Source organism: Elephantulus edwardii, unplaced genomic scaffold (assembly GCF_000299155.1).
Source record: "Elephantulus edwardii isolate Elephantulus edwardi_28Jun2011 unplaced genomic scaffold, EleEdw1.0 scaffold00134, whole genome shotgun sequence".
Classification (NCBI taxonomy): Eukaryota; Metazoa; Chordata; class Mammalia; order Macroscelidea; family Macroscelididae; genus Elephantulus; species Elephantulus edwardii.
The window spans coordinates 8,706,295-8,727,088 of record NW_006399884.1 but is presented as its reverse complement, the minus strand read 5'-3'; the positions used below and the strand labels follow the sequence as shown (position 1 = coordinate 8,727,088).

Sequence of the window (20,794 nt, the reverse complement as noted above, 5' to 3'; positions counted from 1 at the left end):
GACAAAACCATAGTTGGCTGAGGTACACAACAACAACACAATCAGGGGAGCCAACCGATTCCAGAAAACCAGCCAGCCATTGAGTTAATTCTGATGACCGCAGCCATCTAGTTAATTTCGATTCCCACTAATAATGATTCTACAGGACAGAGTGGAAGTGCCACACAGGGTTTCCTGTAAAGCTGTAAATTTTACAAGAAGCCAGCGAGCTTCATGTCTCTTCCCAGAGGAGCGACTGGGGGAGGGGAGGTATTCTAACCATACTCCTTTGGTTAGCAGCCGAACCCTTAACCCACTGAGCCACCAGCCTACGTTCTAGAACCAAAAATCGTGCTTGGCAGGAAGCAAAGCCTGGCTTTCGGACACCCAGACGCAATGGCCGGCGGTGCTCCCTGCGGCCTGGCTGTGGGTTCCGGGCGGACTTCTCTGTTGAGCTGCTCAGGCTGAGCCGGTTTTCCTGAGCCCAGGCTCTGGGAAGACGCCGCGGCAGAGGCACCCGGGACGCCGGCTCGGGACGAGGCAGCGGAGGCAGAGAGGTCAGGGCGCCTGGGTGGATGTGGGGTGGGGAGCTGCCAGCCTATCCCGGACCCAGGCCAGACCTCCCCAATGAAGTTGGACGCCCGCCGGTAGGAACAGCTTGCAACAAGTGTGCTTCCAGTTTTCCGTGTTAAAACAATTAAAATACAAAATCCAAACAGGAGAAAGAAGAAGTGAAAATGAAAGTTCCTGCTAAGACATCAACTTGCTCCTTACCTGTTTCGTGTGGCTTTGGGTTTGCTAGGTTACTACCCAGTTTTATTCAATAATACAGTACCACCCAGCTTTATTCAATAATAAAAGCACCTCCCAGCTTCAATCGAGTCGAGGTAGACATTCACCTGAAGAAAAGTGGCAGTTGGCACCATCATTTATTAACTAACTTTTTATTCCTCCCTTCCAAGTGTCCAACCCAAAGGGGTGATCACAATATTAGGAGTACATTTCAAGATGCTGCAGAATATCAGAAATGAGAAACCAATACCTAGGGTTTTTTTTGTTTCGACTGATTTACAAGCATTTCCAAAGAGGGCGTAGCAGTACATCACAGCTAAAAAGTATAAAGACGGTTATGTGAAATTTGTTGATTAAAATGAAAACAGCAATAGGAACAAACGAAAATAAAGAATTTAGACCTTAAAAGCACACACAAAACATGCTGTTTCAATAATTCATAATTGTGCTTTAATTAATGGTGGCATTGATTCTATTTAAATGGTGCCCCCAAATTACCATACACGTCTGCCTTCTAAGCTTTCCACTCCCTTACCTTAGTTTTAATTTCTGAAGCGTGAATTCCTTTCAAAAAAGTTGTGTGGATTCCAAGCCAACAGTCTCTTTATTCTTCCCCGGCATGCTTCTACTGGGAGGGTAGGATCTCACTGGGACTGACTTGTTTTTCAAGAGCTCAGAAGTTTTTTCTGCTTTTGATAATCTTACCATTTATCTGTCTTCTCTGTTAAGTGGAAGATATTTGAGGTTTCCTAGAGCTCTTGTGGCCTAGCGCTAAGAAGCTGTTCTGCAATCCCAAAAGCATGGGTCTCAAATTCACCAACAGCTCTGCAGGAGAAAGGTGGACAATCTCCTCCTGTGCAATTAATTGTCTCTGTAAACCCACTGGAGGGTCAGCAATGGGTGGGTTCTGGCTCAATGGTACACAAGAGTAATAAGAAGCTGCGCTGCAATCCCAAACGGTTTGATCTACCAGCTGCTCCTCCTTTACTGCTTCAGAAAAATCACTAGAGGTTCAACTATGAGTTGCTTCTGACAGCACACAATGATTCTCTGATAGGTTCCCACCTCACACAAGTCCCAGCTTTTGCCAGTTTGGCTGGGGGAGTTTTTGGACGGTGTGGGTTTTTTAAACAAGAAATTACCTTTTATTGCATTTCTTTCTGGTACCATACACAGTCCACTAAATTTCTGCCTAGAAAATGAGAGATGGAGTGGGAACTGAAAATCTAGGTTGAGTTTATTTTGTGGGTTTGATTTTTTAAGAAAACACCCACACATTTAGGCATATAGTGAAAGAATTATATATCAAGTCTCTTTTCCCTTTCTGTGTCATTTTCCCCTCTATATATAATTTTAAGCAACTTCTACTACAATCTGTCTACTATGATTCTTGACAGCAGTCAAGAAATCAAAAGACATGCTGCATTTGGGGAAAGATGCTGTCAAGGACCTCTCCAAAGTGCTAAAGAGCAGTTTAAAAAATATGAGCCTGATCCAAGCCATCGTCTTTCCAGTGACTTCCTATGCATCTGAATATTGGACAATGAATGAGGATGGCAGAATGAGAATGAATGCCTTTGCACTGTGATATCGGAAAAGAGGGATGAATAACCCATAAACTGCCCCCCCCCCAAACAAGCAAGTCTGTCTTGGAGTAAGTGCAGCAAGAGTGCTTCTTAGAGGAAGGTTGGTGAAACTCACATACTTCCGGCATGTTGTCAAGAGAGGCTGGGCCTCGGAAAAGTGTATCATGCTGAGAAAGGCAGAAGGTAAGAAAAAGAGAGGAAGACCCAAAAAAAGCTGGATTAACACAGTGATTAACAATGAGCTCAAGCATATCAGAGACAGTGAGGATGGTGCAGGATAAGGCAAGGTTCAGATCTGTTGTTCACAGAGTCCCTACCAGTAGTAGACTTGATGGCGCCTAAACAGCAACTGTATTCTGTAGTTCAGGCAATTACTTCTGCTAATTAGCCCCACTGTCATGTTCCTGTAGGACAGAGTAGAACTGTCTGATAGTGCTTCCAAAGCTATATAATATTTAAGGAAGGACACTGTCACATTTTTATCCAGAGAAGTAGTTGTTTAATTCAAACTAATACCTTCTCACTTAGCAATCCGGCCCTTTATTCTCCCCATTCATTGTTGCACATTTTCCCCTTTTCCCTTTCCCTTCCCTTAGTCCATTTTGCAATGCATCTCTTATTGCAGAGTGTTGTCCTATTTATAATGTCCAGGCTGGGTTTAGAAGGGGTCGTGGTACTAGGGATATTGTACCTGATGTTAGATGGATCTTAGCTGAAAGCAGGGAGTACCAGAGGAGTGTATATCTGTGTTTCATTGATTATGCAAAGGATTTTGACTGTGTGGATCATAACAAACTGTGGCTGACTCTGAGAAGAATGGGAATCCCAGAACACTTGATTGTACTAATGCGAAACCTGTACTTGGACCAGGAGGCTGTCATCAGAACAGAGCAAGGGAACACTGCACGGTTCAAAATTGGGAAGGGCATACGCCAGGGATGGGTCCTATCTCCGGACCTTTTCAACCTGTATGCAGAACAGATTATCCAGGAGGCTGGGCTCTATGAGAATAAATGTGGTGTCAGGATTGGTGGAAGATTCATCAACAATCTGCGTTATGCGGATGACACAACCCTGCTTGCTGAAACTGAGGAGGACTTGAAGCGCTTGCTGCAGAGGGTCAAGGACTGCAGCCTCCAATACGGATTGAGGCTCAATGTCAAGAAGACAAAGATTCTTACTTCTAGGCCAATTGGCAGCATCAGAATGGATGGTGAAGAGATTGAGATTGCTCACAGCTTTAGTTTGCTTGGCTCCACAGTCAACACTCTTGGCACCAGCAGCCAAGAAATTAAAAGGCGTATTGCCATGTCATGAGAAAGTCTGCTGTTAGGGATCTCTCTAAAGTACTCAAGAGCAATGGTGTCTCACTGGAGACTAAGGTGTGTCTGATACAGGCCAGGTCTTTGCAATCACTTGTTATGCATCAGAGAGTTGGACAATGACTAAGGAGGATAGAAGGAGAATTGATGCCTTTGAATTGTGGTGCTGGAGAAGAGTATTGAGAGTACCATGGACCACCAAGAAAACAAACAGATTCATCCTGGAAAGGGTTAAACCGGGTGGCTCCTTGGAGGCAAGGATTCTGAGGCTCCATCTAACATATTTTGGACATGTTGTGAGAAGAGACCGGTCCTTGGAGAAGGACATCATGCTTGGGAGGGTGGAGGGACAGCGCAGGAGAGGAAGGCCCTCAATGGGGTGGATTGATTCAGTGACTGGGGTAATCGGGATGGGAGTGTCAGAGACAGTGCGATTGGCACAGGACAGAGCAGTTTAGGACTGTTGTACATAGGGTCTCTATGAGTCACAAGTGACTCAACAGTGCATAACAACCACCACCACCATATATTCCTTTCAGGCAATTATTCCCCGTTCTAATGCAATATTCATTACACAGCCCAGTTCTTAACCACTCCGCCATTAAGGTTTAGTGAGTTAAATTTGCTAAAGTGCCTCCCAATAAGTCATTGTATGTTTGCCCAACAAGGAAGTTAGCTCCTACATTGTTTTTTACTGTTTGATTTCAATAGTTAGGATTTATCAACTATGTATCTGCACTATGACTATCACTAGTTTTATACAAAGTATTATGTATGATAGTAGATCACCAATCCTGAAAGGTCCCTAATACCCACATGAGCAATTAGAATAGAGTTTCTTTCCTATAAATTCCAAGTCAGGTATTCAAATGCATGAAATTCCTGGAGTTCCTCAACCAATATCATGTGGAACAAAACTGATTGGACTTCCTTGGGATTAACTATGAAAACCTCAAAATAATTTTTCATTGGTGTGTGTGTGTGAGAGAGAGAGAGAGTGTTAGAGTAAAGGTTTGGCAACCATTTTCTTCCTAAGAAACCTTTCTTGATCCAGAGAGCTATGTTCTTGTTTATGAGTTACATCTCCTTCTCCTCCACCTCGGAATCCTGCACAGCAAGCCAGCTGATATCACCTGGAAACACCAAAGATTAAGACAAATTCCAATTTGGAAAATTTGTCGTTAAAACAAAAGTCCTGATTGGGGATTAGAGATACGGGATCCTCAAGGTCACTTATTTTTAAGGTCATCTTGTCTAAATGGGCTCTTTCAGGAAGAATGTCCAGGTAAATGTTAGTTTAATCTCTGGAACTGAAGAGATTTTCTGTATTCAATTGGAGATAGAGTATCCCTTTTGAATTGGAGGGGGGTTTTTTGTGGGTTATTTTTTGTTTGTTTTTTCTTGTGTGTCTGTTTTGGTTTTACCCCCAACACTGTACTTCTAACCTTCAAGATGGTCATGAGATGGGGGGGGGGGGAAGAATATATATATACACACACACACACACACACACACACACACACACACACACACACACACACACTGTTGTGGATTACCTTCGAGTCAAGCACGACCCTATACAAAAGGTCTGAAGCCCCTCTGCAACTATCTACATTTATCAAAGTTCATAGTTTCCAGAGGCATTTTGTTTAGGAAGTGGATGCCACTCCTGCTTCCAATATAAATATAATTATATATTATAATTTGTAGCTCAGAAAATAAACAATTTCTATTGGTTTACCTCTTCTAGACTCAAAGCTAACACTAAAATCTTAGCACCTGCCCACCACCATCTACTGAAGTTTGACTCGTGGCAACTTACAGAACAGAGTAGAACTTCCCCGTAGGATTCTAGGCCTTTGAGGGAGTAGACTGATGAATCCTTCTCCAACACCATGGCTGCCGGGTTCAAACTGAGACCTTTCAGTTAGCAGCCCAAATGATTTATAGGCTGTGCCACTAAGGCTCCTTAAACATTCCTGGTTTCCTAAAACCCTGAAGATGGTTTTCTAAAATGCCCTATCTTGAAGAAGCACAGGAAAGAAAACAGAGGATGACTAAATGTTTTTCTTACTCTTACCTCAGCCCTGATGTCAGTTCCATTCTACAACAGTGGCACCATGCAATATTTGTCCTTTTGGGACTGAGATATTTCACTCAGTATAATGTCCTCCAGGGTCACCCATTTTGAATAGTGCATGAGTTCCTTGTTTTTCAATGCAGCGTAGTATTCCATTGTGTGAATATACCACAGCTTCTGAATCCATTTATTTGTTGATGGGGAGGATAACTAAATGTAAAAGTTATGGGGCTTGGAAGTTTATATAATCTAAGGGTGTAGTTGCAATGTTTATTCTCAATACCTACATGATTTAGATAATGAATGTTTCCTTAGCCTCCAAGGTAAAAATAGTTTCAATATATAAGGGAAAGTCATGGATACCAGTATAATGCTTACAGTAAAAGAACAAAAATTTAGGTAGTCTTACAGAATTAAAACCACAACATACTCCAAGGGTGCTCCTGGGGTGCTCAGGATGGATATCTCCAAGGAATAGAAACTGATGCAAAATAAGTCTACCCTCTACAGAGGGTGCTGAGAAGGAGAAGAACTCTGTGTGTGTGGAGTGGGGGGATGGGGGTGGGAGGTGGTAGTATTCCAAGTCCCTGTAAGATAGAGTAGAATTTTCCCAAAGGGTTTCCAAGGCCATAAACCTTTCTAGAAGCAGACTTGCTCTTTCAAGCAGCTGGTGGGTTTGAACCACTGGCCTTCTTAGTAGCAGCTTAATGCTGTAAACACAGTGCCATCAGGGCTCCCTATTGCTCTGAGAGCCTCTCCATCTCATCTAGTTAGATTCTGCCTCTTTCTGCCCCTTTTGGTTTGAACTTCCTGATCAATTTTAAAAGTCTTTCCTTTCTAACTGGCTGATCTTCAGCACACTTCCTAATTCTCCTAAACACAACTAGAATTGGTTGGGGACAGTACCAGTAGACAAAATAACAGACAATAATTAGACCTGCGACTCCTTTTAACATCTGGAATGTCAACTAGTTCTGGAAGTCCAGGTTTTATGAAGAGACCTACAAGGAAGTAGAAACTCAGAGGTCACCACCAGCAAAAGACAGGCTAATGCGCAATGTCAGCAAAGCTGAACAGGATTTTTAAACTGCTGTGAAGCTTTTGCATTCTCCAAGTTATGGAATTTCTCGCTCAAAGTTTCCTTGTAAGGATGCTTGAGCACTTTACAGATGATGCTTTGTGATTAAAGAGAATTAGCAGCAAAATATCACCTAGTCAAGTATAAGGCAGCACAACAGACTACAAAAAAAAGGTGGGTGTTCATCAAACCCACCAGCTGTTCCAAGGGAGAAAGGCCTGGAGATCTGTTTTGTTAAAGATGACTGCCAAGAAAACTCTATGGAGCATGTCTACTCTTGTTACATGAGGCCCCTATGAAACTGGATCTACAATACCCAAAAGGAATCAAAAAAAGTGCACATGGTGAAAGATGCATCACCGCTGTGGAGCATCTACTACAGATGAGGAAGCAGAGAGTTACAGCTTGTAGTTCCAGACTACTAAGAGGGTAGCAGATGTCACTCTAACCCTAGTCATTAAACAAAATTCATTGTCACCAAGTAGATTCCAACCACGAATTTTTTGGATAGTGGTCAAATGCTGTAACCACAGTGCTAACAACTCCTACAGTGACCTTTGAAGAACACCTTCTTGGTGTTTTGTAGCTCAGGCTCATTTCATTTTCCGCTTATGGCTGTGTATTAAATTCTCTCATCCATCCGAATGACTGAGAAACAGCAATATTATTGCTGTTGATACACTTATATTGCTGTGTAAGTACGATTCGTTTTCTTGACTAATAGTGCATCATATTAGACATTTTTAGAAGTGAAACTCATTGAAACTTTGGTTACTGTTGGATTAGCAATGCATCTTGATAGCTTTATTACATGAAAATAGTAAAGGCATGGATTTGTGGGGGAGGGGCAGGGAGCGTTAGGTTGTCTTTTCTCCCTACACACAATTTTTTTAGGGTGGTTTCCAAATTCCTGATCCCACGTTTTGGTTTTGTGTTTTTTTTTTTTAAAAAAAAGGCTCTTTTTTAATTTTTTTTTTAGTTTATTATTTTTTTTTGTGTGTGTGTACCGTCAAATCAGATCTGACTGGTACAGGAGGAGATTGTTCCTGCTTCTCAAGCAGAGCATCTGGTGGATTTGAACTGTGCACCTCTGGGATTGCAGTACCCCTTCTTGCCACTAGGTCACCAGAGCTCGCCCTGATCCCACGTTTATCCCAAAGGGACATTTCCCCATTTTGTCTGTATGCTAGCACTGTGCTCATATTACTTTATTATTGAAAGGAAACATTTTGAGCAAAGGGTCTTTTTTAATTTTTTAGGGTAAAATAGTAAAGATAGATTTATTAGAAAGTTACATCCCAAAGAGATGGACCTGCGTCCCTGAAAGAAAATGTGAAGAGGACAAAAGGTCCTTTTTTAAAGGATAGACGATCCCTCACTTTCTTTTTCTTTCAATATTCAGGGGCCCCTGGCCAGAAATCTCCTGTCTGCGCCTTAGTGAGACCTTGGTTTCAATCACGCCAGATTATCGTGGGGGAGCCTTGTCGAGCGCGGGTGGGGAGGTGCGGGGAGGTGCTGAAGTCGCTGACTTCCACTGGGGTCAGAATTGAGACCCTTTGGGAGCTGGGAGTGCGCTCGGCCCCCGGCTCCTAAAAGCGCGTGCGCCCCCTAGGGGCCCACGGGAAGGACTAGTGGAGGATTGGTTGAGGGTGGGGATCCTACCCTGGCTCTGCACCAGGGGCGCTGGAAGCCACAAATTCGCGGTGCCAAAATTAAACCAGGGTATCCTAGCGCAGCTCCCTGTGGCTAACCCCTCAATCCACGTCCCAGTGTTCCATTAGGCTTGCTTCAAGGGTGAGAGTGTCTTGACAAGAGCACAGGGTAGTAGTGGCCGCGCTGGTCTGGAGGTTCCTAAATTCAGCTCATTTCGGAAAACGCGCGCCCTGATCTCCACATTTCCTGGAGAGCAGGCTGCGCGCCCCTCAGTGGCCCCGGTTCCGGGTGGCGCGCGGGGGCGTTGGGAATGGGGGTGGAGCCCCTTGGACGGGGAAGAACTTGTAATCGCTCGCCGTGGGACAATGCCGACTTTTGAACCTCTAACCACTAAGCAAACAACCCTTGTGCTCTCGCTCCACTGTCCAAACAGGGTTTATTGACTGGCGTTTCACGGCAACGCATAGCAACTGCGGCGGTGGCGCGGGCGCATTGGGCGGACGGCGGGCGCGGGTCCGCGTTCCTCCCGGACCTGAGTCCCGCGCGGGCGCCGGTCCCGCCGCCTCATCCTGGCAGCACAGCGCCGCTGCCTCGGAGGAAGCGGCTCCCGGAAGGCTGGCCTCGGCGCGCCCAGGCCGGCCCCAGGACCAGGAGCCTGCGGGCGCCTTTCTCAATCAGGGGTGGAGTGACACTAAATCAGGGGTGGAAGGGCCACTAAATTGGGGAGGCGCTTCGGGCGCTATGTTTTTTTAAAGCGCTCATCCTCTCAGCCCTCTCGCACCTTCTCCAGTCAAGATGGCAGGCAAAACCCTTCCCCTTGGGGTGCACACAGCCCAGCGGCCCCGGGGCCTCAAACCTCAAGGACGACACTAGGTCCCAAGTATCAGCCAGATAACAAGTAGCGCTCACTAAAGACTTACACTGACAGACGAGGTTGAAGCAACCACGAAAGACAGGAAATAGTCCTGTGAAAATGGGTGGCCATGATTTTCAGAAGCTGGTACTGTTTGAACCAGCCGTGGGGCGTTCCACCGGAGCTTCTAGAAAGATCAGTCTTGGAAGCCAAGAGGCAGTTCTACTCTGTACCACGGGGTTGCTGTGAGTGGGAATTGACTAAATGGCAGTGGGTAATTGGGTTTGGTATACTCCTAGAAAGTGTTGTGAGAAAACAGAAAATATATGGTTTCTCCACTTAATGGTTTGCACTTAATTAGCCTGACCCAGCAAAGGGAGTCTCTTATGTAGAGAAGTAGCTGGGTGGGCAATTGCCTTGGTGTAGATCTGAAGAGATGCTTGCCAGGAGCTCGGTCCCCTCCCTACTTCTACACCTTCTAGCAGCAGAGAACCAGTTGGCCCGTCCAGTGCACTTTCACCCAAAGGCGGCCCCTGGAGAGGCGTTCATTCCACTGCTCCAGGGCAGGGACGGGCACAAGCAGCCTTGGGCTGCAGACCCTCTGGGGTAAAAAGAAGCTGTGCAGATAGCCTCACCCATCACCCTCCCTGATTTTTCAAATTCTCCTTTGCAGCCAGAAAGCTCCTTTTCTTTCCTTTTTCAAGAGGACAATTTCAAACGAAATGCAAAGACGATCAAGACACAGTCAGCTCAAAAAACCTTATTTATCTCTTTTCTTTCTTTTTTTTTTTTCTGGAAAATATTCAACTCTATTCAAATATCCCCCAACTTCCCTTCACCATATAGCTTCTCTCCCCACACCACCCACCCGTTGGATTCAGACAGCTTTAAAAAAAATAATGCTGTCTTGGATATTACACAGACCAACAACCCAAACAGCAGCAACAAACAACAACAAAAACTTCCCCCTTCTTCATCAGCCCCCAAGATTGTGAAAATGACAGGAAGTCCAGGCTGGCTCTGGCATTTTTATGGTAGGGACATACATTCAACTCAGAGGGGCTCTGGTGACAGGCTTTCTAAACAAGGGCCCCCTCACCAGGCCTGGTGTCTTATAACCATCAGCCCCCTCAGGCCAAACACCACACCCACCCCAGAAGAATGGCTCCGTCTGGAAAAGGATGAGATGACAGAGTAGGCCACCTGGGGCTTGTGCCGCTGGCCAGGTCCCCAGAAAGCAACTGGGCGGCAGCCATCTTGGCTCCAGGCGCGGGTGGCCTTTTTCTTGGAGTCTCTTTTTCTCCTTAGCTGCAACCAGAGATAAGCACAGTAAGTCTTGAAGGTGACAAGACGAGTGGGAGGAGAGGACAGAAGGCCTGGTCCGCGGAACCAGCCCAGACATTGCTTCTGTGAATATACTCAACAAAGCTGCTCATTCTTGTCTATTTGTTGGCAGAAACAATCAGACAGGGAGGAAGTAAAAACCATGACTGCAATCTTCCCAAAGGCCCCCAGCTTCACTCCACACAAGCCCCTGTTGTTTTCTCTAAGAGCTGGCTGAGTCGGTGTTCACTGGTGGGTGTTGAAGGGTCTTGCCTTAGGAAGATTGTGACAGAGCTTATGTCCCCTGAGGCTCAGTCTGGAATTGTTTTGCTGCAAGCCTGGAATTGCTTAGGCCACTGCAGGCCACTGCAGGCCACTGTGGGTCACTGGGTGACGGTGGGGTTCAGCACCCCACCAGCTGGCCCCAGCACCCCAGGGACCGAGCCAGGCACTGAGCCCTGCAGGGAAGACACAGGACTCAGGGACTCTGGGACACTTCTCAGAGGACCGGGAGGAGGCTGAGGAGCCTGGGGTGGTGGCTGGGGTGGCTGCTGCTGCTGGTTCTGCTGCTGTAGCTTCTTCTTGGTGATCTTCCTTTCCTTGGCTCGGCGGTTCTGGAACCAAATTTTAACCTAGGAATGGAAAGGAAATGGAGAAGAAAGAGGGGGGTGAAGGAACTGAGGACAAACTCTCTGCAAGCTCCTCAAGCTGGCCAAGCTCCTTTCTATCACCTGCAAAGAGCTCTCCTCCTGCCTCAAAGTGTCCTTTCCAAAACAATCTTGATCAACATCTATGCTAGAAGTAAGTATGCAGTGTGCCTCTGAACCCCTGAAACAGAGATTGCAAAAAAGGGCTAAGATAGTACCGACTTCAGATAGCAGCCATGGACTTCCAAGGTGAGACAGAAATGCAATATTTCTCACCTAAGGGTTAGAAAAGAAATGTTTCCTGGCTCATCCCTTCCCCCTTTCAGGTTCGAGTTTTCATGAGCCAAACCTCACCCCTCCGGTTTTTATAAGAAGGAATACATACACACACACACACACACACACACACACACACACACACACACACACACTGTCCCCTCAGGTACTATGTTGAGCATAAAGGAAATATGTCTCTTCATAAAATATACTTAGCCTAAATACAATTCTGAATTATGCTGGCATATAAGTTTCCCCCTTTCATCTCCCATACCCACAACAACAATAACAAAACAATGGGGGGGGGGAGGAAGAAATAAACTTCAACAAGTTGATTCTGATTCATAGAGACCCTGTATGAATTAAGCACTCAAATGCTAACCCAAAGATCAGCGGTTTGAAGCCACTCACTGGCTCTGCAAGACAAAGAGCTGGCAATTTGACCTACTCCGATAAAAATAAAAATAAACAAAAAGCCCCTAACCCTCTAAATACATTGTTGGGCATCTGTTTTAATAGTGACCTGATATGGATAAGCAGTTAATTGCTAGGGCACAGTCAGTGGCTCAAACCATCCAGCAACTCACTTGAGAAAGACCTAACAATGTGTTCTTGAAAAACTTAAAAACAACACCAAGCAAAACAACTCAAATTCATTGCCCTTGACCATGGAGTCTACCCTGACCTATGTTGTTGCTGTTATGTACCATCCAGTTGTAACCAACTCATAGCTGACCTTCTGGTGGGTTTTCAGATGCAGTAAATGCAGAAGGAGATCACGAGGCCACCAGAGCTACCACTCCAGCTAACAGCGAATGACAGGAAATCCTATAGGGCAGTTCTACCTTGTTCTGCCCCATTGCTGAGAGTAGAAATCAACTTGGGGGAACACATACATAACAGAACTGTTCCATCGGGTTTTCTGGCCTGTAATCTTTAATGAAGCAGTTGGCCAGTCTTTGTCTTGCAGAGTCACTGGTGGGTTCTGAACACCCACCCACCCACAGTTAATAGTCCAGGCCTTAACCATGCTTCACCCCAAATCCCCCTCAGAAAACAACCACTTTCTGCCTTCCAGTGGATTCTGACTCACAGTGACCCCCTAGGACAGAGACAACTTGCCCCTCAAGTTTCCTAAGCTGTAAATCTTTATGGAGTCACGCTGCCACATCTTTAGAGGAGTAGCTGGTAGAGTCAAACTCCCTGTCCAACACTCAGAAGGAAAATGTTCTTTCACTCTCCTGCTTCAGTCCACCCACTTTCTGTGTGGAAGTGGAGTCCTTGACTTCTGACTCACCCACGTGGATGCCCCCTCCTTTCACCGGCCCTCCCCAGGACCGCCCAGGCCGAGGAGGCCCCAGGTTCCTACCTGCCTCTCAGAGAGCCCCAGCGTGGCAGCCAGCTCAGCCTTCCTCCGGATGGTGATATAGCGACTGAAGTGAAACTCCTTCTCCAGCTCCAGTCGCTGGTGATCAGTGTACACCACGCGGTATTTGTCTTTCGTCCTGGTTTTCACTGTGAAGCACAGACAAGTTAGAGTCCAGAACGCCACGGTGGCCCATCTGTCATGGCTAATGACAAACCTCCTTAACCCAAGAGCCATTTCTCTTCCTCTGCCACCCTGGGGGCCCCTGCTCAGGCTGGTTCCTGCAGAGCCTGACAAGACCCCCCACAGGGCTGGGGAGCAGGAGGGAATGTGGGACCCCAGGTTGTGTGGCAACTAAACTAACCTTGAGGCTAGTGGTTTTTAAAAATGATGATAAACTAAGCCTCTCACACACACAGAAGACAGAAGATAATGTTACTTTAAAAAAAAAAAAAAAACAAGAAATATCCAACCTTGCACATATAGAATCATAGAAGCGCAACCCCTATGGGCAAGTGAGCAGAAGCCTCCCACTGCTGTCAGGTCGATTCCAACTCACTGCCACCCTCCATCCGGTTTCTGAGACTAAATCCTTACCACAGAGATGCCTATCCTTTTCCTTCTGAATATACTGCCTGGCAGATGCAAACCGCAGGCCTTTGGAGATAGCAGTGCCCCAGATAACTACCCGGGTTCCCCGGAAATAGTCACTTTGTTAAGTTCTGAAAGATTGTTCTGAAAACAGCTAGAATGGTGCATCCACGTTGTTGTCATACAGAGTGTGTTTTTTGCTCCAGTCTCCTAAATCCTCCCTCGGGCCCACCAGGCCCATCCGGAGGAATTCTGAACCGGATCTGACCTTCCGCAGCCCAGTCTGGCCACAAACGCCACCCTACCCAGGAGACACATTTTCTACCTGGCTGGACCAAGTTTGGGTGTTTGGCACTTTTTTCTTTTCAATCCCTCATTTATTTCCTTGCAAACCCGGTAGGGCTATCCTGGCCAGTGATCTGTGCTCATTGGATTGAGTCAACATATTAAATCTTGGATTGATTGTTTTACTGAAGGACCTTGACAAATAGTGCAGACTCTGTCGGGTTAGGCCCCAGACCGGCGTCCTGGCGGGTCTGGGCTGGGTCGGGCCTTGTTGGAGCCTGAGCCTAGCACTTTCCTCTGGGGATGGGTCTGGGTTGAGGGGGGCTTTCAGGCCCCCAACACCATTCCTGCGCGCAGTGCCTACCCCTCGGTGTAGAGCTGAAGGGCCGCGCAGTTGCTTGGAGGTGTTTAATGCCCCGCAGGCCGACTTTGTTCAGGTAAAAACCCTTTGCAAACCACAACAAAAGCGCCCTGGGAAGCTACAGGCCGGATCAGAGGGCACTCTCCCGGGCCGCTGAAAGGGGAACACAGCCACAAACAATGCAAGACAAGATGATCTTATCAAAGAAAAGCTCTTTCAATGCCTTAATAACAACCACACTCTGTTTGAATTACCACTACTGAGCAAATGGCGGCCCGGCTTTCATCCCCTCCAGGCCCGGCGCATTAACATAAACATCGCCTCGCAAACGCATTTGAATGGGTCCCGCGGCGCTGACCCCACGCCCGCTAGGAAAGAAAAGGCCAGCAGCAGGTCGGGGGCGGGGGGGGGGGGGGCGCGCTTCGTCGTGGGCACGTCCACACGTGTGAGCGCCCCGAGGCCGCTGCCGCTGCGCGCCCCTGTCTCAGACGGGGAAACTGAGATCTAGGCAAGGTCAGGAAGGGAGCGAAAGGCGGGGCTTGCACTGAGCTGGCTCGAGTCACTGGAGTCACTCCGGACTCCGCTAGAGCTGCAGGTCTGAGGCAGGCGGGTCTCTAGAGCCGAACGCCCCAGGAGTATACTCGTTTTGAGGCCGCGGAGTAACTCTGGCTTGGGTGCTATGCTATCCTTTCTCGATTTAAGGGACCCAGGAGCTGGGTACGTGTGCGCCCCGCGCCCCACACCCCCTGGGAACCAGGGAGGGGTTGGGGGAGGGGAGGGATGAGAAGGACTTGTCAGAATTCATTATTGACTGCGAAAGTCACCTTCCTCTTTCCGGACCCTAGAAGAGACAATGGCAGCGCTGGGAAGGTGTATATCAAAGCGGACCGGGCCGCGCGCCCCCCTCTCCGCCCCTTGACAGATGACGCTGCCCAGAGGAGTCGCCGGCGGCGGGCAGCGGCCTCCCCACATTAGCATCACAAGGGCGCTGGGCGCCGGCCCAGGCCCTACCACCTCGCCGCGGGACTTCACAGCGGCCTCTCATCTGCTGACCCCACGGCCTGAGCTCCTACGACCACGCTTCATCCCCCGCTCGCCCGGCCCAGCCTGCAGCCACTGTTCCCCGAGACGCACAAGGTCTCCCTGTAGGGTCTTGGGAGTGCAGACCGCCAGGCGCCCCCACTCGGAGCCGGGGACTTGGGAGGGAAGGAACCCCAGCCAAGGCCGCTGAGTCTCGGGCTTGGCCATTTCCTTGGTGGCCACTTGTCCCACTCGGCCGCTCCTGGAATGTGCCCAGTGACGCACAGCCCGATGCTGGAGACAGCTGCCGATGGCCAGGCTGATTTACACGGCTGTAAAGGGCTGTGAAGTCCGCCGAGCGGCCATACCCTGCGCTGCGACAGCCGGCCGGGAGGGCAGGGAAACGGGACGCGGAAGCGCGCAGGGCTGGAGAAGCCTCCTCGAATAAAAAAGGGACGCCAGCAGGCGTCTCCCACCACACCTGTTCGCACTTCCTGCCCACCTGCCCGACGTCCTGTACCAGGCTAGTGGCTGCGGAGCTCGCCAGCCCATCACACACACACACACACACACACACACGCGCGCGCGCACACACACACACACACCCCTACACCCCCCCACACACACACACACTTATTCCTCCTGAGATCCTTGCAGGAGAGGTTGGGGAGAAACGGGCCCACGCACGAGTGTAGCTGAGCTAACTCCCCACCAAGGCTGCGTCCCCATCTCCCTGCCCTCTCTCCCAGACATGAGGTAACTCCCATTCGCTCCAAGAACTTTTGCCTGGAATAACTTTTTGCTTGAAAGAACCATTTTTGCATGAGACAGATCAGGGGTTTGAGAACCCGAGCGCGCCCGCCCCCTTGGTCTATGGAGCCCGCACCTTCGCTCCAACCACAGCTGCTTTCTCGACCTCAGAGTGGCGTGAATTAGCCTCACTGTTGAGCCTTGCCCCAAGGGCACTTCGCTTTCCTTCTTCCCCTCCCCCTCAAGATTCTCTAAGCACCCTTCTCGCCTGTTTCGGGGAGCTAAGCGGAGAAGGCACAGGCAGAGAGGAACCACCTGGAGGCCGGCGGGGATGTATGAGGCCGCCTGTCAGCGCCAGTCAGGTGCTGAACCTCAGCGTGCTGGGTCAGTGGAGAGGCCATGGACGCCTCCAGATCCTCCACCTTTCCTCTGGTTCTCCCATGGGCAGCTGGAGGTGCCCTGAAGTTGTGAATGAGCGAACAGAGGGAATGAGGGTGGAGACAAGTCCTACTGATGGCTTGTGTTGTTATGTGACACCAAGGGTCCTCTCCTAGGACAACCCCGGAGCGAGAGGCCCCGGCTCACTGCCTTCCTCCTCCCCGGGCGCCCTGTGCGCGCGGCCCTACGGTCCTCCCAGGCGTCCTCCCGCGGGCCCCCGCCTCCGCTCACCTTGGCTCCCGAGTGACGGCTGCGGCGGCTTCCGCATCCAATCGCACAGGTTCCGCCGCTGACCTCCCGGAGACAGCTGCTCGGCCGCGGCTGCGGTGGGCCCGGGCGGCCCGGGGTTGAGCGTCTGCAGCAATCCCGAAGTACAGGAGGGCGCCGCGGCCGGGTGGTGTGGGTGGTGGTGCGGGTGATGGTGCGGGTGGTAGTCGGCGGGGCTGCTGTAGCCCATGGCCGCGGCCGGAGAGGCCCCGTTGAGGCCGTGCGCCACGGCGTTGGCGGCGGCCGCTGCGCCCCCGGGTGCGTAACCATTCCAGTCTTCGCGGAGCGGGGCGCCATAGGGTGCGGGCCACGACGGTCCGGGAGACTGAGCGCTGTCCAAGTTCGCCGCCGCCGCGGCCGCCGCGGCCACGTGGTAGCTGCCGTAGTCCGGGTACTGCGGGGGGCTGACGAAGTTCTGTGGCGCCAGGTTGAGGCCGCCGGAATGGCGCACGGAGCTCGGGTACATGCTCACGTCCTTGTCCAGGAGGTAACTCACGTACATGGTGGCGAGGGCCCGGGAGCAGACTTCACCATGCTGCCTGGAGACGGATGCGGGAGGCTGCGGGCCCTCGAGGGGAAGGAGTGGGGGGCGCGGAATAAGGACTGCGCGCGGACAGCCGAGTGCCTGGCTCCTCGCTGCGCTCCTGCCTCCGAGGCGGTCCCTCCCTCTGGCTGGTCTCCTCCCTCCTTCCTCCCTCCCTTTCTTCCTTCTTTCCTCCCACCTCCTTCCCTCTTGGCTGCAGAGGCGGGGAAGACCCGCCACAACCTGGCGTGCGGAGTCCTAGGACAGCGACCTTCTGTGATTAACGAGTGTTTACAGGACACTATTAGTAATGACACAGACACCAATGGCTGCAGACGTCGAGGCGCAGCGCGCACCCCGCGCACAGCCCCCCCCCCCCGCGATTTGCATTTTAAAAGACACCGGTACCCGAGGGGGGGTACCGAGAGGGCAGTGACCTGATCACAACTAAATATTCAAACCTTTATTGTTAAGAGCTTCCTCCTTCCAACCGGGTGCCCTTCTACCTCCAATCAACAGGTTCAAAGAATGAAATCAAGAGACTTGCAAAAAAGAGAGGGGGAGAGTGGGAATTATTTTTGGTGGGAATGTGGGTTTGGGTGTGCGGTGACGCATTTGCAGGGAAGGGGGGCCCTTAAGAAACTCATTAAGCATGAAAAGAAAAGAGAAACCATAGCTTTGATGAGAATGTTTCTGACCCACCGACCTGGGAGGTGAGAGTCCCCTAGAGGGGCTGGCTCCTTCCTGCCCTGCGCTCTGGCCCAGGCGCCTGTCCCCTGAAAGCCCTCACTGCTGAGCACCCATCTTCTTGTTCAAGAAACTCCCTACGCCTCCTTAAGAGAGAAATTATGGCCCTGTTTTCAGGCTGCGATTTAACTTAAAGCGATTTATTTGAAATAACGTTTACATTAGAGACTAAAAGAGAAAAGCTTTTTTCCCCCAAAACGTCCCAGTCAGCTGTGTGGCTGCGCTGAAAGGCCGCGTGGAGGGGCGGAGGAGAATGCTGGGGGATGAGAGCGTCCTCGGTCCTGAGCAGTGTGCTGGTGGCACAGAGGGTTTCGCTTGTGTCAGTTCAGTGACTTGCCCTTAGGCTTATTTCTTACACTCAGAATAAGTGGCGACGATCAAGAAAAGAGAGGCCAAGAGTTTCTACGGATACTGAGTCTTGGGTATTTTCATATGTCCTCTATTATTAATTTCGCAAGTACTGAGTATTTCTATTTTTCCACATACTTGTATCTTTAAAAAAAAACAAAACACCCCACGATAAAATAGTGAAAAATTTATTAGAAAGTTACATTACCAAAGGGCCTTCCCTACTTGAAATATGGAGGAGAGGCCCATACTTGTATCTTAAAAACACTTTCTCAAAATCTCTGTAGATGTTCATTGAAATGAAAAATAAACAACCTAAATTTAAAAAAAACAAATACTTTCTCCATTGCAAAAGTAAACCCTTCTCCAAAGACTCTCTTTTCATCTGGGGGGAATGAAAGGCCTTTATTAAACATTGCTCACAGTAGGGGATTGGGAGCACCTCGTCTAAGGAAAGGGACTCTGGGCTGAAAGTGGCCTCAGTGGGGACCAGTGTGGAGTGGTCAGGGGCTGAGGCATTGACTAGCAAGGGGGGGTTGCTGTGGGATTGGGCGCTATAGTGCCTGTCTGTCTTGGTTTCAGGACTGTGGTGATCGGGCCAGCGGTGCGGCAGCCGCCTCTGCTCCGCCCGCCCCCCCACCCCCACCACCACGCGAGCCACACTCAGGGTCCCCTCCAGCATGGCTGTGAGCGCTCCAAAAGCGCAGCCTCCGCCCTGAGGGGCCCCTCATTTGTTCATTCTTATTACCAAGCGCTTCTCTCAATATACCTCGCCTGTCACCTCACCCTGCCGTCCTGGAGAAGCGCTTCCCCGTGTTCTTTATCTCCTGGCTCCTCACAGGACCCTGGAGTGGGGGCAAAGCCCGACTCCTCACTGTACTCCTGCCATCCACCCAAGCGCGCAGCGGAGGATCAGAACAAGGCTTCGAGATCCCAGACTCACTGGGCCCTCCGCCCTTTGTGTATCCAAAGGAGAGGCTCATGTGTGCGTATGTGGACCTGCCTCAGCCTGGCTCCACACATGAGCAGGCCAGCGAGTGTCCCAGAAGTGGGAGACTGGAGCCCGCGGTGCGTGCGCCCCTCTCTACCCACATTAACGAGGGTCTTCAGATAGTCTTAGAAATCAAGTCGGGAATAAATAGGAAACCCCCAACGGAAACCCCAAAGCCTAGAAGAAAGGAAGGAGATGAACCCACTCCCGATGGGAAGGACATGGGGGAGGATAAATGGAGGCGCTGTGGACTTTTGATCTAACCAAAGTCTCCCTCTTCCTGGTGACCCAATCTCTTTGCCTCCTACACTCCTTTTCTCACTCTCAAAGCCCAGGCCCAGGCTCGAGCCTGTGTCTTCGCAATCCTGGCATTCTTTGGAACAATCGCTTTATTGGGGACAGCCATCCCTCCGCCCTGCAGTGGCCACTTCCTGCGTTTTTATGACCCTGGCCGCCGGTTGCTTGCTAATTGTCCCGGCTGTCCAGCTGTGTCTCTGTGCTTGTCCAGGATGAAGAACCTCTGCCCAATGCCTAGCTCCATGGGGAGTGGCCAGTCTGGGGGCCCTGGTACCCCTGGATGGGCTGTGACACCAGGAACTGGAGAGTTACTTGGAGCCCCCAGGGCCTGGAGAAACTTGGTGGCTCTCCCTGTAAAATTGGGCCTGTGGGAGGGCCCCTGAACACAATTCTGGGCTCTGGGCTCTTTGATGATGTGGAAGGAGCCAGGAGCCAGAAAAATGTCTGGAGGTTTTGAACAGGTTCCCTGGACTGGAAGCCCTCCCCACCCCTCTACCCGCATTCAGGTGACCTTCAGTCAAGAGACGACCTGCCTGTGCTGCTCTGCAGTTTTGGGGCAGAGCAACCAGAGAAGAGAGGACAGTGTATGATGGGAAGGCCATCTAAGTGACTTTTCCTGGTGCTTTAATCTAGTGGCAGTTGGTCTTCTGGGTGAGCAGGTGCGCAACTCCCAGCCCTCAGAGCTATGCCCCAGGCACCAGGCAGGGCCTGGTGCAGAGTCCCAGGCCCCAGGCCCCAGGCCCCAGGCACTGGGCGAGTTTCTTAGAGCTAGACAGCCTGCCCTTCGGCCTGAGTGGAGAACCCTGGGTAGGGAGAAATCTGACCTTAAGCTCCTCTCTGGCCTCCTGCCCCTCTTGATCTGGTGGTGTCTACAGGCCATATCTGGGCAGAAAAGTCCAAAACCCCTGGAGAAGCTGGACCAATCTGGAGCTACACAGGAGCACAGGAGGAGGAAAGAGCCAGGAGGGAGAGAAAGAGAGAGAGAAAGAGAAAACACGCATGCTCACCCAGCCAGGTAAAAAGTTCGGGGCAGAGCCAGATCTTCAAAGAGCAGTATCTCTTATTGACATCACAGCTCCCAAAAGCCATTGCACACTCCAGGAGAGGATCCAGCAGCTTCCAGGGTCCCATCTGTGTCCAGGGCTGGGGCCCCTGGAGGTGGGGTGGGGAGCAAAAGACAGCCAGAAGCAGATGGGACCAAGAGATGAGACAGTGGAAGGC

General features: G+C 50.1%; 1 protein-coding gene and 1 pseudogene across 1 annotated transcript; one reads left to right on the top strand and one right to left on the bottom strand.

Annotated features, from left to right (window-relative positions):
- LOC102854319 overlaps positions 1-9,363 on the top strand; it is a 67,202-nt pseudogene extending 57,839 nt beyond the window's left edge.
- Positions 9,364-11,032: 1,669 nt separating this feature from the next.
- Positions 11,033-17,525, bottom strand: CDX2 (caudal type homeobox 2). The gene is made up of 3 exons (XM_006894074.1): positions 16,632-17,525; positions 12,959-13,104; positions 11,033-11,298 (listed from the first exon to the last, which is right to left on the bottom strand). The coding sequence occupies exons 1-3, from the start codon at positions 17,167-17,169 to the stop codon at positions 11,050-11,052; spliced, it is 933 nt and encodes a 310-aa protein (XP_006894136.1). The 5' UTR covers positions 17,170-17,525; the 3' UTR covers positions 11,033-11,049.
- Positions 17,526-20,794: the final 3,269 nt, after the last annotated feature.

Bases quoted from the DNA above. Each gene is read 5' to 3' on its own strand.
- CDX2 (XM_006894074.1), bottom strand. From the start codon at position 17,169: ATGTACGTGAGTTACCTCCTGGACAAGGACGTGAGCATGTACCCGAGC. The intron at 13,105-16,631 runs GTGAGCGGAGGC...TGTGCTTCACAG, and splicing joins GCCGTCACTCGGGAGCCAAG to TGAAAACCAGGACGAAAGAC. The intron at 11,299-12,958 runs GTAGGAACCTGG...TTCCATTCCTAG, and splicing joins TGGGGCTCTCTGAGAGGCAG to GTTAAAATTTGGTTCCAGAA.